The sequence below is a fragment of the Volvox carteri genome, assembly GCF_000143455.1.
Source record: "Volvox carteri f. nagariensis unplaced genomic scaffold VOLCAscaffold_48, whole genome shotgun sequence".
Classification (NCBI taxonomy): domain Eukaryota; kingdom Viridiplantae; phylum Chlorophyta; class Chlorophyceae; order Chlamydomonadales; family Volvocaceae; genus Volvox; species Volvox carteri.
Window position 1 is genome coordinate 231112 of NW_003307591.1, and position 16450 is coordinate 247561.

The 16450-nt window shown below is 56.5% G+C and overlaps 3 protein-coding genes across 3 annotated transcripts; 1 reads left to right on the forward strand and 2 right to left on the reverse strand.

The window, feature by feature from the left end:
* Positions 1-638: 638 nt before the first annotated feature.
* VOLCADRAFT_76524 (uncharacterized protein) lies at positions 639-4214 on the reverse strand. The gene is made up of 6 exons (XM_002955055.1): positions 4113-4214; positions 3452-3558; positions 2682-2748; positions 2289-2432; positions 1570-1617; positions 639-1202 (listed from the first exon to the last, which is right to left on the reverse strand). Exons 1-6 carry the CDS (start codon positions 4200-4202, stop codon positions 915-917), a joined length of 744 nt encoding a protein of 247 aa, XP_002955101.1. The 5' UTR covers positions 4203-4214; the 3' UTR covers positions 639-914.
* A 5898-nt stretch (positions 4215-10112) lies between these two features.
* On the reverse strand, positions 10113-13764 carry VOLCADRAFT_118928 (uncharacterized protein; the record flags this gene model as incomplete). Its single annotated transcript, XM_002955056.1, has 9 exons — positions 10113-10388; positions 10865-11059; positions 11102-11191; positions 11303-11404; positions 11836-11976; positions 12363-12540; positions 12955-13025; positions 13384-13495; positions 13634-13764. 9 exons carry the CDS (start codon positions 13762-13764, stop codon positions 10113-10115), a joined length of 1296 nt encoding a protein of 431 aa, XP_002955102.1.
* A 370-nt stretch (positions 13765-14134) lies between these two features.
* On the forward strand, positions 14135-15051 carry VOLCADRAFT_118930 (uncharacterized protein; the record flags this gene model as incomplete). Its single annotated transcript, XM_002954999.1, has 3 exons — positions 14135-14227; positions 14538-14660; positions 14932-15051. Coding segments are annotated over 3 exons (336 nt in total), but the record flags the coding sequence as incomplete, so codon positions are not given.
* Between the last annotated feature and the right edge of the window lie 1399 nt (positions 15052-16450).

A 16450-nucleotide genomic window follows, 5' to 3' on the forward strand; every position in this document is an offset into this window, starting at 1 on the left:
GCTTGTCGGGGTCGCTGTGGGCTGTGGCGTGGCCGGAAGGCGGTAAGGACATGGAGACGGATTGTGTACGGTGACCCGTTGAAGTGTCGCCGGCAGAATCTTTCTAGGATTTTAACTCACATATGGCCCAGTGGAGAAGATGCTCCATGGAAAGCGCATCATCGCCGGCGTCTTCGCCCATTAGCGCGGAGGACAGGTCGACAGCTTCATCGAGAATGGCTTGGCCAAAATCGGCCTGGGATACAGTAACGCATAAACTTCCTATCGAGAGTCCTATCAATAGGAAACAACTTCGTCGCATCTCGCTTGCTCGTCACAGATGTTTCCAGAGGGAACTACGTTAATGATCACCAAGCTGGCTCTTCTAATATTAGATTCAAAAGGTAATTTCATTGAACATTCATGAATATGGGCTCCCCTGGTCTCTTGGTCCTTCCACGTTGTCTCGCTTATTAATCGTACAGTGCGACGTCGGCAAAGGACACGACAGCAGCTACCGGGACACATGTAATAGGATCAATACTCTTCATCATATCTTTTCGAGAGGTTTGCACAATATTGCTGGGAGGAGAGCCAGCTCTTTCTATTTGGGCCGGCACTCCAAGAGCCAAGGCACGACGGCAAATAATCTCAGCTCCTTCAGCAGGCCGATAATTAATATACCTGGCTTTGCAAATGTCCGAGCGACCTTCGAAAACTATTCACCGTTCCGCAACACCTGCCAGATTAGGTTATATCCCGGAGGGGTCCAACCATTTGCCATCCCTAAGACTACTTTGCACAACGAGCTTTTTGACGAACAACGAACTGAAACGCTTTGCCCCACATCGCAAGTGCCGTCGATTTTCCTCCGTTCCGAAACCAGATAGGGCTTGACAAATACCGATGCCAAAACACCAGCTCAAGCAACACTTTCACCTCTTCTTGTATACGCATGCCTTCAGCTCCGGCCAGGGAATTTCCCTGCTGCTGCCGCCGCTTCGCTGCTTTCCGCCCGCTTTACTGCCCTCACACTTTCGCAACACCCACACCACAAACATCCTGTTGCCGGCATCTTCGCTCACAAGCCTCAGCCCCAGGCGCTTCAGACAGGACAGGAAGGGCTGAAAGTCCTCCTCACCGCCGCCGCCAGCATTAGCTCCTGCTCGTGCGCCGCCGTCCTCGTCGCTGTTCCCGGCCCCCCGGCTGAAACGACTGCGAACCTGCGAGGATGACACGGGCGGCGAGGACGAGACGGCGGTGGTGAAGGATCACCGTATATATGTGTAATACGCCTTGAGTTGCGTTACTCCCCGAAGGTGAGCCGTGATGGAGGAGGAGCTGGTCGTTGTTGTGGTAGCTATATGGAATGGCGCGGCGGCAAGCGTTCAATCGATGGCGCCCTCAACCTCAGCAACAACGGCGCACAACCTCCTCGCCCACACCTCCCTCTCAGCACAAGTCCACTCCCATCCGGCCCCACACGTGCGCAGTCTGCAGTGCCCCTCCTCCCCCCAGCCCACAGGTATCTCGCCATCCACCCTCCAAAATCCTACACATACCTACCTACATACATACCTACACACCTACCTCAGCAATCCACAGCCAGCCCTTTGGCTTGAGGACGCGAACAGCCTCCTGCGTACATTGTTAGATATACATACAGAGTTACCCCTTGTGTTTGTCCGGGGGCCTGGGCCTTCCTCCCAGGGCTCGTATGTATGTGTGTATGTATGTACGGGACGTTAGGCCACCTTAAAGACGCCACATCAGAAGGTGCAACATGTATACACACAGATACCGTGTACCAATGATCCCTTCTGACATATACATACATACATAACGACAAAGGCTCAATGTGTTCCACTAAAATGGCTATCTTCGCGGCTTGCGCTGGTGCCTGTTAAAGCCACGCATGAAAACAACGGTAGGAGGGTTATTTTGTATGCTGTGTGGAACAGGGAGGTCATATCTTAACCCTGCGGCCGCTACCCGGCAGACCCTGCCTTCCCCGGTATTTCGTGGCACCCTCATCCATTCACCCTAGTCAACTTCTCAGTGGATCGCTTAGGTTCCGCACCCATCACCGGCACCCAACGGAATCTGCCGGGTCGACAGCGGCCCAACTCCATTCCTGGTCAGCTCGCAGGTCAACTTTATCCCAGGTCACCACCGTCCATCGACTAGGGGCACTTTTACCTTCCATCATCGGAAGGATTTTCGACCCTGACAGGTCTCGATCCCAAACGTATGGTGGTTGGGCCCCAGTCTTCCCCATTCAAAGACACAGGGCTCCCCCGGTGCCGTACCTCGAGGAAGCTGCCGTAGTCCGTACCCATGAGCGCCAGAGAGAAAATAGCCGCGTCCACTGCCTCGTCCGGCAATGGTACGGCAGACATGTTGCAGGCGATGACTCCAGGGGCGGAGGCCACCAAGTCGAATGAGTGGACCGTCTGTGGAACCGTAATCCAAATCCAGATCCAGACATCCGGTCATACATTCAAAATCCAAACCAAATACACCAGATCCATGTCGAGGTGGTTGCAGGGGCACATCATGGGAAGGGTGATTCGTGTCGCCGGTGTGTATGTGTGGAACTCACCAGGCGGCGTGTATAGCACGGCGACGTGCACACCTCCACCCCTTACCGCCCAGGTCCCCTGGCCCCCCCGATACGGCTTCGATTGACAGTTCCCACCCACCTGGGGCACGCTGGCGGCGACCTTGGCGTCCCCGCAACCAAAGTCAGCAACCACCTTAATCTCCGACCTGCAATACATACATACATACATACATACATACATACATACATACATACATACATACATACATACATACATACATACATACATACATACATACATACATACATACATATATAGGGTTTGGCACCACTGATAAGGCGCGACCATTGCCCCGGGAGATCCCGGGATCGATACCCGTTAGGGTCAAAGTCCTTCTAATGGTGGAAGGCATTGCGCCCCTAGTTGATGGACGGTGGTGACCTGGGATAAAGTTAACCTGCGAGCCGACCAGGAATGGAGTTGCGCCGCTGTCGACCCGGCAGATTCCGTTGGATGCTGGTGGTGGGTGCGGAACCTGAGCGATCCACTGAGAAGTTGACTAGGGTGACTGGATGAGGGTGCCCCGAAATACCGGGGAAGGCAGGGTTTCGCAGGGTAACTGCCACGGGCGAAGATACACCCCCCTGTTTCACACATCATACGCAAGAGGAGGACATAAGAGAGACCGACCTCCAGACGTCCAGATAGAAACAGTTCACTATATCGCGCTCCAGTTGAACCCCCAGCATAACTTCCGCGCGAATAAGACTCCGTGTGCAGATACAGCCACACTCGGGAATACGTGGTCAAGTACATTCGCGCGTTAGCTCCCCGCCAGCCTTCCTGTGGTTGCTCCTTATCCCGTTGCTGGCCCCCCCCCCCGGCCCCCTCCCCCCTGTTACCCCCACCTTTTGGACCTGAGCCACCCGATGGCGACATCCACAGGCTGCTTGGGCCACCCCCGGGTCTGCCTCTGAAAGCCCTCATGATATTGAGAGAACAACTCCGGTTGGGACTGCCGTACAAGAGAGGGTTGAGGGGCGGGGGAGGGGGGAGATGGGTGAGGGAAAGGGAGAGGGGAGGAGGGGAACGAGGGGCAAACGATCCGAGGCGTTAGCCGATCATGGAGGATCATGGACACGACTGCGAATGGCCCTTCCGGGGCGACAGGGGAAATGGGGGAACGGCAGGGGGCCAGGGGCACCCTCGAACCCTAAGTTGACCGTTGACCAGGCACACCGGCCGCGCAGTCATTACCGAATGGTGCAGTGCAGTGCAGTGCAGTAGCAAAAGAAATCGTCCTTACATAGCTTACAGTGTTACAGTCTACAGTCACCTCCCTTACTGGGCTTTTAGACCGCCCTTGCGCCTCCCAGTGCGCCCACGGCCACTGCTACTGCTGCTGCTTTTGTTACTGCCACTGCCCGGGGGTTTCATTCCCCGGGCCCCACTACCTGCATCCCCCCTATTTTACAACTTTGCTTCTTACATAATATGGCACCCGCCCCCCCCCCACCCCCATCCACCCATCACACATGGCATCGAACACGCACACGTACACATGCGCACCTGCATCATCGCGAAGGCATCTCCGCCGCTGCGAGTGTACAGCTCTTCATTCAGGTAGCGGAACCGACCTCCAGCCAACTTGGCGCGCATCTTGTCCAGAAAGCCGCCACCGGCCGCCTTCCTGCCACTCGCCACCGCCGCCGCCACCTTTTGGCCAGGCTGGCCCAGCCGCGAGCCGGCGGCGGTGGTCCCCGCCTCGTTTCGGTCACTATCGTCGTCGCCGGGGCCCGACAGCGGCGGCTGCGCCGCTGCCGCTGCTGCGTTCCGCTGCTGCAAGGCTGCGAGGGCGGTGGCGTGGGTCATTTTCGGGGCGGCTGGCGCCGTCGCTGACGTCACGACAGCAGCGGATCCCGTCACCCCCCCACGAGCAATTGCACCGCCGGCGGCTGCGGCCCGGCCGCCGAGGGCCGCCGCGAGGCTTGCAGCTGCCATGGGCTGAAGGCGCTGAGGCTCACCATGCTGTACGGCAGCATCTAGAGCATTCACGACTGACCCACGGGTCTTCGTGTGTACGGGGCCCTCAGTGCCGCCCTCGCAAGACCTCCCTGTGTTGGCTACCTTGATGACCTCAGGCCGCTGCTGCTGCTGCTGTTGCTGCTCCGGATTGTGTTTCGACGTCCCTCCCTCTCCCTCTTTCCTTCCTCCTCTTCCCCCCTTTCCAAGGGATAGCGGCTGCCCTGCCTCCCTCTGCTCTTCCTTCGCCTGCCGCTGCCGCTGCTTCCCGGCCTCCGCCTTCTTCCCCTCCTTGGCGCCGTTCACCGCCCCCGCGTCCTTCTCTTCCTTCTCCTGCTGCCGGTGCTGCTGCTGATGATGAACTTGCGTTCCCACATTCCCTCCTTGCGCTCCTCCGGCTCCGTGTTCGCCCGTCCCGCGGGGTAGCGGACTCTGCTGCTGGTGCCGCTGCTGGTCCCCCCCCGGGACCTCCTCGCCCTCTCCGACAAGCCCTTTACCTGCTTGCCTCTGCTTCTTCTGCTTTTCTACATGCTGCTGCCCCTGTTCCTGTAGCTGGCGCTTTAGGTCCTGCTGCTGCTGTTGTTGTTGCTGCTGCTGCTGTTGTTGTTGTTGCTGCTGTTGTTGTTGCTGCTGCTGTTGTTGTTGCTGCTGCTGTTTTTGTTGTTGCCGCCTGAGGGCCTTCGTATTCGCCGGGGCCCCAGGCGCTGACTCCTTCGCAGCTCTGCCAGAAGAGAAGGGCAGTTCCTCCTCCACCTTCCCCTCCTCCACCTTCTCCAGTTCCTGCGGGATGTCGGCCTCGCTCAGCCGGGGTTTCTTAGAAGCCCGCTGCGGGGCCGCCTCACACACCTTCGCCGCGACCCGCGATTCGTCCGGGCCAGCTGCGTCAGTCGCATTGGCGGCGCTGCGGCGGCGACCTTCCCCCAGTCTGTTGGCGGCAACCACTCCATGGGCCGTTTCCGAAGCATCTAATTCCGGCTTCCGCGTCAATTGTTGTTGTTGTTGTTGCTGTTGTTGTTGTTGTTGTTGTTGTTGTTGTTGTTGCTGTTGTTGTTGTTTGGAAGGAGGCCGAGTGGGCGGCGGTGTTGAAGACTCCTTTCGCGTCTTCGCGTGGACTTTGGCGGGCTGGTGCGGCTGCGGCTGTGCCAAAGTAGGGACACTGGCGTTTCGCTGCGCCAGGGGGTCGTCGTGTTCCGTGACTGCAACGCCGGCTGCGGCGGCGGCGGCCCCATCCCCGGTGCCGGTCGGGCCTTTCCGAAGCTTCTTGCCCCGGGGGCCGTTGGATCCAGCGCCCGCCGCACCGACAGCCCCCGGGGCGGCCGCCCCGGGTGCTTCTGCACCGCTGTAAGTGCTTGTCGCTGCCCCAGATGGAGCAACTGCAGGTGTAGCAGCTGTGGATGCGGGGTCTTTAGAAGTGGCGAGGGCCTTCGCTCCACGCTTCCTGTTGGTCTGGGGAGCTGCCCCGTCGGTCTGCACGTCCTCGCGCCCTACACCGGCCGCCGCGCCGCCTGCTGCCTGTGTCGCCGGCGCCTTTGCCGCTGCCTGATCCGGTACCAGTCTAGCTGAATTGCCGAGCTGATCAATTCCACGCAAGCTCACTGGCTTATTGAGGAGCTCTTGCAGCTGGTGTTGAGATAAGGCCTTGTTCGATTTTTTCTTTCCATCTGGCCTAACGCTGATCAATCTTTTTGGAGCAGACGGATAAAGGCCTGCATTTTCAGGAAAAGAATTTGTCCCTTCAAAGTCCCAGGTTCCGAATTCCAACACATCCCAAGCTTCGACTTCGTTCATGTCAGGAAAGATTCGTTAGAACGTTCTGAAGGTACGTGGCCTCGCACATTCAGACATACGAGCTTGCCGTTGCCTGGAAAGCGCAGCATCCCGTACGATTTCGGAGCCTTGACGTGCATGATGTCCTATCCTCGGGAGCTGAGAAACATCATGACCCCAAAGACTGCGAGGGGTGCATGGAAACCCTAGATAGAACGCCGGGAAACGTCCAAGTCGCTCCGAAACACCGGCGGGCGTTCGGTTTCCGTCCCGTTGTTTTGGTACGTTTTTGCGCGTCATCAGTCCAGGATACATGTAATATTTTCATACTTGTCCCACTATAGACCCTGCCATCTTGAGTTTCTCCAGTTTTGCAGTATCCTCGACACATCGAGGTAATAATTTTAGTTGTGCATCTAAGATAGTGTTACCTCCACACCGGCTACATTAATGATATTATACTAGTTTGTAGCTGCTTGCGCCCTCACGGCGTCAAGGGACGCCGGCGGAGCGCCAGCGACTAAATTTGGCGGGCGGGTTGGATGAGTGGAAGAGCGACTTGCTATCACGACGACATGGCTTATATGCATCTGAGCAATCTCGGTGATACATTTCTTACTGCAACTTGTGCGATGCGGAACGGTTCACTGCATGTTCTCGTCCTCGCTGGACTGGACCCGCAAAGCGAGACGCCGATGGCATCCCAGCTTTCAACAGGTGAATAATTAACCTACAAATCTAATTTTACCCATGTCTTATCTACGTTTGCCCTTTGATGGAGGATTCTGGCAGTCGCCTTCCGTGCTTCCAACGCGACTGGAACTTTAACCCGTTGCCCAGTCCTACTGCTTCAAAATGTTCCGTCTCAATTTGTAATTTTCACATGCGCAGGCAATGGTCAACTAGCAAGACTGGATCCGTTGTGCCAACAGCTGCGGCCACACGCGTGCCAACTACAAGGGCGAAGCGGCCGTAAACGATCAAGACAAGAATTTGGAGAAGATGAAATTTTGGCGTGAAATCAAAGGCGTGTATTGCGGCGATGGAACCACGTAGGGTTGTTGCGCGCTCGGGCAGCAACAGCGGAGTCAGAGGGGCGGTTGCGCCTGCGTCTTTCCCTTCCCTACCTGGAAAGAGCGTTAGCACAGAGCATGTCATGACGCATATAATCCACGAGCATCTCGTCACCTAATTTCGCTTTCACGGGCAAAGCGGCAGAGCAGTGTGTACCTGCTTCACAGGACTGGCCAGCAAGGGCCCGCGTGTCCTACCGGAATACGGTTCACACGGCCGTTAGTGCCGCCGGTTCCGAACGCGCGCCTTGCCAAAGCGTTCCCTCGCTATATGAAATGCTTTTATATTTTCCTAGATGGCGATGTTTTTCCTTAGCTGCATAGCCGGATTGACCGCCTGGCACTTTAAACTCCGAGCCGCACACCGTTACCTCGCCTACCCATAACAAAGCCTGGCAAGCAGCACGGATAGACCCACTAGACATGGCGATGATCCAGGCGTGGGTATGGCGCTTATCCAAGCTTATCTTTGCTACGTGGGAGTTGTAGGTGCGTTGGTACTTTCCACACCACGGCTTACCTGGTTACACGCCAACAAGGAGGCTCATGGATAGAAGGGCAGAGGGCGCTAGGTAGCGGTGGATGGGCGCGAACGGATGGCTTGATGTACCGATTGGATGGGGGGCGGGTATCACCCCATTGAATCGTATCATTTGGGAGCTGCCGAGTCAGGCAGTTTAATAACGCCCTGCTGTTAGCATCGCCGCGGTTAGTCCGGGCCACGCGGTAAGGTTTCTTGCATCTTGCCCTACTTGTCGACTAGCAGCTTCCTGCCGTACGTATAGCTGTTGCATGCGACGTTGTATAGATGTTTGTTGGCCATTTATGGTTATATGTTCTGCAATCTGCATTTGCCTATAATGTCGATGTCCAGGCTGAGTATTTTGTTGATTGATCAGGTGTTGGGTTGCCGCTGCTGGTTGCCGCTCCAAAGCGCACTTTTGTGTCGCACGTGTAATTCAGCAATGCGGACAGAGCTGTTCCTCTCCACTGATGACCAGCATTTGATATGCGTATGACGGGGCGGAGTCTGGCATGTATTCGAAAAGGGAACAGCGCCCAGATGAATGCTTTCCTTGTCTTGCACAGCGGCCACATTACTAGGCACCTGCTCCTGACTCCGATCCCCCTTATTCGACTCACGTGAAGGGGGTGGGCACGGAAGTTTTTACTACGCTGTAGTAGGTACTGAACTAAGTTGTAGTCCTTTATCGTGAGCTGCCCACGACCAACCAGCCGTCGTAGTTCCGCAGGAGCTACCCGGCCCTCCCGGACCGGATCTCCCTGGGCAGCTGGCATGCCAGGGCGGTGCAGCACAAAGCGGTGCGTAGGGGAATGCAGAGCGAGGAGCAGCACGATGAAAGTGACAGAACAGTGCTGTGCAATTTGGTATGGGGCCAAAAGACAAGATAGGAGAGGGTGCGCCGCTGCCTGCCTGCCACGCATTTGCCTGCCCGGGCGCTTATGCGCTTCCCAAGTGCGCCGCCCAAGAGTGTTGCCACACAGACCACGTATCAGCAGCAGCAGCAGCAGCATTTGTTTCTCTAGAATCAAACGCTTCTTGCAGTGGCCTTTGGAGGCGGTGTCGACCCTAGTGGTCCCATCGCCTCGCCAACTTCCCCCAACACACAGTGCCCACCAATCCAACCCAATATTCAGTATCCAGTAGCCACTCGTCGTCGTCATCGTCTTCATGTGTTGTTACGGGCATGGCGCGACGCAGCGTTGGTGCGACCGCCTGTGGTGTGCCGCTGCTTGTCTGCGGCAAGGTGTGCGCATGGCGACCTCGGCCACGCAAACAAACAGGTCGATATGTAGCGTCTAATGGAAATCACCAGCGCAGTGGCCGAACCCCTGCCCCATTACTGCCAACATGCATGTCCACCTTGCTCTGATTCTAACCTCCCCTCGGACCCTCACAGCGCGGCATGCGGACCCGTGGATCGACCTCACCACGACCGAGGTTGTGGCAACACATGCGGATAGGCCTGTTTCCATACTCCCCCTTTGCGCTGCCTTACTGCGGTACATCCCACTAACGACCATCAACGTTTCATTTCATCACTTTATGCACCTACTACCTCTCTTTAAAGCCTACATAAAGCATCCGTGCTTTCTGATCCTCCGAACACACCGATGTGATTGAACCATTAGTGCATCCTCGCTACCTCTCTTCTGTCCCGGACGTCTACCGTGGGTGGGGCACACAAACACTCAAGCAACCATCACCCACCCTTACAGCAAAGCATCCACCGGCTCGCAAAAATAGCCCCTCCTACTCGCCGTTTGATACACGGTTCTCTCGCCCTCCTCTGTGGCCCAACGAAGGAGCCCCCTCCACTTGGAAACCAAATGGCGTTGCACACAGGGACAACCCCGGCCCCAGCGCGCAACAGTAGTCTGCCTACCAGCAACCGTGGCGCCTATCCCAGACAAGCAGAATCCTCTTCTGAAATAAACCGCAACATATCTGGAGCATTGCACCGCTAATTATGAGACGCAGACGCAAACGTGTAAGACTCGTTTCTAAGGTAGCGTTTAAAGGGATTCGCAATTACACGCATCTAGCCGACACGGGAGACCAAAGGGGGGTAAATCTGCATGTATGTTTTCCACGTATATAAGTATGTGTGAGGCTCTTCGTCTACTTGACGCCCGCGCCCCACGTGCGATAGGGGAAAACGAAATAACTGAATAGCAAACTTGCCTACTTGAAAAACCGCGGCTTGGACTGCAGCCCGGTTCGATGTGGCTTATTGGGCCCTACATGCGGCAGCCCCCGCGGTGGCACTGCGCCGCCTGAGGACTTCGGTGAGCCCAATCCGCCGGCACCACCGTTGATGCTGCCATTGGAGCTGCCCGGGGCGCTGCCGTACTGCTGCTGCTGTGCCTGCTGTAGCTGTAGCTGCTGCTGCGCCTGTAGCAGCGCAGTCTGAAGCGCCTCGATCTGCTGCAGCAGCTCCCGTCGCTCGTCCAAACCTGCCTGTATGCGCAACCCCGGCAGGCAGCAGGTCCCCCGGCCGCGGGTGCATGGCGGGTCCAAAGGCAATAGGGGGAAAGCTGAAAAAGGAACCTGACGCGCGGGGCAGACAAGAACCCTAAAATTCGTACCAAATCCATGTAAAACAGAATGGGTGCTCCATATATGCTCCATGGAGCGAGCTTGGCACACCAACCCCCGTATTAGCGTTTCCTCCACGTTGTGAGGCGTTTGTTTGTTGGGAGGAGCTACCCACCCCGCTCGTTAGCATGGACGAAAGGCGGCAGCCCGGCAATAAATCCTTATAAAATAAGTCCTCACACTTCCTTTGTTACATTCTCCTGGCCGCGAGCTAGTTGCTAGTGCTGGGAGGCACTGCAACAGACACCCTCAACTGCTCGCTCCACCGCAAAGCCGCCCAGCGCAGTTTCCCCCCAGCCCACAGCAATCGCAATAAACGTTTCCCCATTCAACCGCACCTGCAACGCCGCTCGCATCTGCGCCAACTCCCCCTCCCTGGCGCGAATGATGTCCGAAAGCCGTCCCAACTGCCCCTCCATCATGTTCAGCATGCCTATGTCGACTGCAGGCGCCTCCGCGACCTCCTTCGTAGCTGCCGGAGCTGGAGGCGGCTCCTTTTGCTGCTGCTGCTGCTGCTGCTGTGCCTCTTTCAGCTGCTGTTGCGTGTTCGCCAGCTGGGCCTCCAGATCCTTCACCCGGGCCTTTAGAGCCTTCTCGCTAAACTGCGAGCTCGTCAGCTGCGATCGACACGACTCTGCTTCGGATTGTGCCTGCTTCAACTTGCCCTGTGCACGGCGGGTAAAGTGCCGTTAGTACGGCATGAGCGGCCACAGTAAAAAGGAGCAGGGGGCCCCCCTGTGTGGATCACACTTCCACGCACCCCTGTTGGGGCCCACCTGAAGCTCCGTGCAAGAGGCCTGTGCCGTCTCTAGTTGCTGACGCAGAGAAGCCGCATCCGCTTCAGCTCGTTGCAGCCGCTGTGCGTTTTGCTGCTCCAACTGCAGAAGCATTACAAGCAGCAGTAGCAGCAGTAGCAGCGCCATTACCAGCAGCAGCCGCAACAACAACAGCAGGGGGCCAAGGAAAGCAGAAAACCCCACGGATTGAAATGAATGGGCGCGGTCGCTGTGTAGTACATGGTACGACGTGACACCCGGCGTAAAATCTAGGATTAGCAGTCATAGGTTTAGAACTCAGCCCGTGCGCTGTGTTGTGCCAATCGTGCCATAACATCTTCCTGGGTAGAATCCATCCATGACCTCGCACGGCTACGATACGGATCGCACTCCCTCTGCCGGCTCCGTGGCTCCGTGCTTCAAGCCTAGCCGCCGCTGTTGTCGCTATCGCCGTCGGTGCTCGCCCCTATCGCCGTCCCAGCCCACCCGCCAGCAGCTTTGCCGTCATGCCATCCTCCCTGGACCCTCCTTACCGCCGCCGCGCCCGCCCGCGGCCCCGTCCGTGCTTGCGCTTGCGCATCCGCTGACGCCGCCGCCCTGGCCGCGGCCACCGCCTGCTCCAGCTGCTGCTGGTGCATCCTCCGCATGTCCGCAATCTTATTACTGAAGGTGTCCTGCGTTTAACCAGGCCATCAAGAAAAATCAGACCATCAAGAAAGAAATACGTACAGACGTCCACGCAGCGGCCACCACAGAGGCCTTCCCAGGGCGCAAGACCAAGGACGCGAAAATGGGATGAACAAAGAAAAACACACAATGAAAATGATTGCACTGTTAAATTTCCTGGTACTGCTTAAGTGCGACCTTGTTTACTAAGGCACGTGGAGGAAAGCACGTGGCGGAGGACGAGCTTTTTTGGGGTTTCCCGTCCCTTTTATTTTATGCACGCAGGACGCAGCACGTGAGTCGGCACGGTGTCCTCTCCGTTGTAACGCTGTTGCGCACAACCGATTGCTCCGTTCGTTTTTTCACATGTGATTTCCCTCCCTCTCGAAAACACAGCACGTGCCTGCATCTCGCTGAGTCGCGTGGCCGCTGCGGTCATCTGGTTTGTCAGCTCCATTTCCGCGCGCTGCAGCTGTCCGGTGCGGCCCTCCAGCTCGGCCCTCAGGCGGTAGATCTCCGCGTTGGGACCGTCCACCGCAGAAGTGGTCACCACTGCCTGGCGCTGCTGGGCCCTACGGCAGTTGGACAGGTTGGGCGGTCAGCGTGAGCCGTAAGGTTAGGGAGGGCATGTGGGTGATCGAGCGTGTCTGCCGAAGTGGATAGGAGGGTCTGCTTATGGGTGTTGGATAGCTGGGTTGGGCAGGTAGCCGGAAATGTGGGTGAGGGTGGGTGTGTGCCGTAAGGTTGGGCCGACAGCTAGTCATGCGGGCAGGGGAATTGGGGCAAATGGTAATTTGGGCAAACGCGCTTTGGGGTTTTACGCCAAGGATGGGCAAGGTTACGTATGCCGACACGCGACAGACACACACACACACACACACACACACACACACACACACACACACACACACCAACGCACACACAAGCAGACACACACACAAAGACGCACACACATCGTTCGCTGCAACATACCGACTAGAACGTACTTATTCAGCGCCAGGGCCTCTTGTAGCTGAGCTTGCAAAGAGGCAATTTCGGTCACCTGGGACTCGTGGGCCTGTTAGAGGTCAGGAACGCAGGGCAGCAGGGAGTCCAAGAAGGGTAGGGTAGGGTAGTACCTACTAGGTACATCATTGAAACAAGAGAGAAGAGAGAAAAGGGGGCAATCGAAGGGGCTCGGGCCAGGTGTAAGGGGACGTGACCCAGATCAGATTTTAATAAACAAGATTCACTAGCTAGTACTGGTGCTGGTTGAAATATGTTATGATGGGAAAGTGCACAGAAATAAAGCAGGCGAACAGGTGATCAAGGATTGGGTATGGGCCAACCAAGCGGTCGGGTGGATAGGCAGGCGGAGGGCCGGGAAATCAGGATGCAAGTACACACATGCTTAGGGATTGACAGACAGAGCTGACCTGCGTAGAGCTGGCGAGTGCCTGACGCATCCGATTGATTTCAGCACGGAGTCGCACCACCTCCGCCTCCCGCTCGCTGGCGATGGTCTGCCAGTCCTGCCCAGTTTTCTGCCTGCGCAGGTCGCCAGGCGCGTGAAATGTGATCTGTCCCAGGTGTTATTTGCGTAAGGGAGGCTGACTTGGCGACCATGCTTAAGCTTCCATGACCCGTTCCACTCATGTAACCCAGGAGCTGTCACATGGGCCGCACCTGGCCGCCGCTGCCTGCTTGTGCATGTCCAGCTCCTGTTTTAACGTAAGCACAGCTGACTGCGCCCGAGCAAGCACATCAGGCGACGCCGCACCATCGAGAGAGGCAAGGCAGCGCTCTAGCTCCTCCATGTTGCCGCTGGAATGTATCACCTTGCCCAGCAGCTTAGTTTTTCCAAAGATTATTTGATTTTGTCCCCAAGTGTATATGCATACTCAGTTTCCAGTGCTCACAAAAATGCAAAGCCTGAAGGGACATGGGGCCGTCTATCTGCGCAACCTGCACCACCTGACAGAAGCGACTTTCGCAAGGTGTTTTATAATATTTGGATTTTAGTTAACGCGACTGTTGTTCGTTTCCGAACAGTTGATCTAACGTTTGACGTACAGCGGGCAACCGGCCTCTTGCCCAAGTTCATGAGCATCAATCGATAACCCAGCATTGGGATGCTGTTGCTATACATAAATAAAGTGAAACTTTACGTTGCTCAAGGCTGCCTCTATGTGGCGCGGCAACTGTCCAACTGCCATCCTCTTCTTGTTAGCCCTCACAATCGTCCTAGCTCAGTATGAGTATCCTATGGGCACAAACGATGTAAGTCTCAAGTCCACGTCATGCCCAGATGCACCATTCTGATTGCCAAGCTTTTCACGACGCGTTCTGGAAACAACCCGGTCTGGATTCGTAGTTGGCCTCTGACGACGGGATCGGGGATGCCGTTACCATCAAGCTGCTTCCTCTTGAGAAGCGGAAAAAGGTCAGGCATTTGGCAATTGATGGAGACGAAAGCCTTTCCAGGAACCCCGGCCAGCTTAAAACTTAACCCACAGACAGACATATAGCACAGATACAAACACGCGCGAAATCATTCTTCCCAAGCCGCTGAGCCTCTTCGCTACTGCAGGGCGACCTGAAGGCCCTGGTGGAGCGGTTCAAGTCACTTCCCGAGCTGCGAGGCTCCTCAGTCGTCGCCGCATCCCCCGACCTGCTCGTCCTTATCCCGACCCCAGGCCAAAGCCTTGCCCAGGTAGCGCCATGTCCTTATTAATGATAGAAACCACTACACGGCCGGTCCTATCCGCAACACACTGTGTGTGTGGACTGCCCAAGTCACCCGTACAGCACATGAAAGCCCCCAGACATACAAACTTGCGCTCTCATCCCAATGCTCGGGAGGAGCTCATTGGCCAACAGCGACCGAATGCGAATTTGCCGCGCCCAGCTTCCGTGATGGTGGTCACCACTGCCATACCCTCTCCACGTAAGCATCATCCCACTCTGCTCCACACTTCACGCAGATCCGGGCGGCGCTGCTGCAGCAGCCCGAGGTGTATGAACTGGAGGTGCGGGATGAGACGCATCGACGAGAGGGCAACGAAAAGCCGTACGAGGTGCTTCGCAAGGAGCGGCTAGCACAGGTGGGAACCCGCACAACCTCCCACCTTCCCCACAGGGCCGCGCCACCAACCTTTTGCTGCATCCTGCTGAATCTCACTGCCCTTACCGACCCTGGAGTCATCATGTGTGTCTCTCGCAGTCTAAAACAAGGTGCTTCAGTCCGGCAAATTCCAGGCTGCCTCCTGGATACTGCATCTCCCTCCTTCCCAGGACTTTCACCGAAATCTCAGATGATTTTCATCCGACGACCTAGCGATCTGATGACTTTATTTTTGGATATCTTTGCACAGCAGTGAGAGGGAGAAGCCCTTGGTACACCCCCTGGCGGACCCGAAGAACTAAACTCGCAAAACGCTGTTGCGATCGGATGGGGATGCGCTGAGCGATGCACGGCGCATTTGGCATTTCCATGGGCTGTCTGCGCCGCATCTGGCACTTGTGCGAGTCTGGTTATCAGTTTCGTATCACTCCCGGGAACCTGAAGCTGGTGTGCCGATGTGCTGGTGGTTGGGGTTAGGATGATGGTGATGGTTGCGTTTGGGGTGATTGCTTTAGCAATGGACTTGAGTCCTGGTGCGCTGCTGCGCAGGTCCTTTCAAGTACCAGGAGCAGGATCCAAGACCGGATTCGAGAGAAGCTGCGGCAGCTGCTGAAGGGCATCAAGCGGAAGCAACGCCGCAGCGTCGGCAGTGGTGCCGCGGGCGGCGGCGGATTGGATGGGACGGGGCAAGGAGCTGAGGGGGTCAACACAGGAGAGCTGGATGCAAAGGCGACAAGAAAGGCAGTGGCGCGCGCAGTTAGGCGGGCTGCTAAGCGCGCGGCCCTCAAGGGGAAGGGGAAGGGGAAGGCGACGGCGAAGCGCGCAGGGATGGGGCCCGGGGGCGGGAAGAGGAAGCGGGACGGCCAGGCGGGAGAGTTGTAATGATGTGGTTTCTGGTATTCGGTTGACTGCATACATAAGGGACAAACATATCATACATACATGCACACATACATGACAACGGTGTGCGGAACACTCACTAGAGAACTCTCCTCATGCCGATGTCGCTGGAAAAGCGAGCGCCTGATCAAGCCGTTGAAGAGATCGTGTATCCCTTACAAAAACCGCCCACGCATACCTACGGATAAGAACCAAACCGCATGCTTCCGGCGATTCAAATGCTTAATAAGTTTTTATTAGGTAGTCAGCATATGGTACGTTGTGATTGCAAAGTAAAACTGAAATCCACCGCCGCCTACACTAGCCAGAGATTACCCTCAGCACCTCATTGTTCACCGCACCCACGGCCCAAGTCTCGTGGCCGAGCTGCATCCGTCCACCGCAACAATGCGCCCGCCCAAACTTATCTGGACATCAATAAAAACAACACTCTGCAACAAAGCAGAGGCGCTGACAGTCTCAATCTCATTCCCGCACAA

What these genes read in the sequence shown, in the direction of transcription:
- VOLCADRAFT_76524 (XM_002955055.1), bottom strand. Translation starts at nt 4,202, where the DNA reads ATGCGCGCCAAGTTGGCTGGAGGTCGGTTCCGCTACCTGAATGAAGAG. An exon ending in GGGTGGCTCAGGTCCAAAAG is followed by an intron (nt 2,749 to 3,451) that starts GTGGGGGTAACA and finishes TATGTATTGCAG; the next exon opens with GTCGGAGATTAAGGTGGTTG. An exon ending in GCTGGCTGTGGATTGCTGAG is followed by an intron (nt 1,203 to 1,569) that starts GTAGGTGTGTAG and finishes TCATCCTCGCAG; the next exon opens with GTTCGCAGTCGTTTCAGCCG.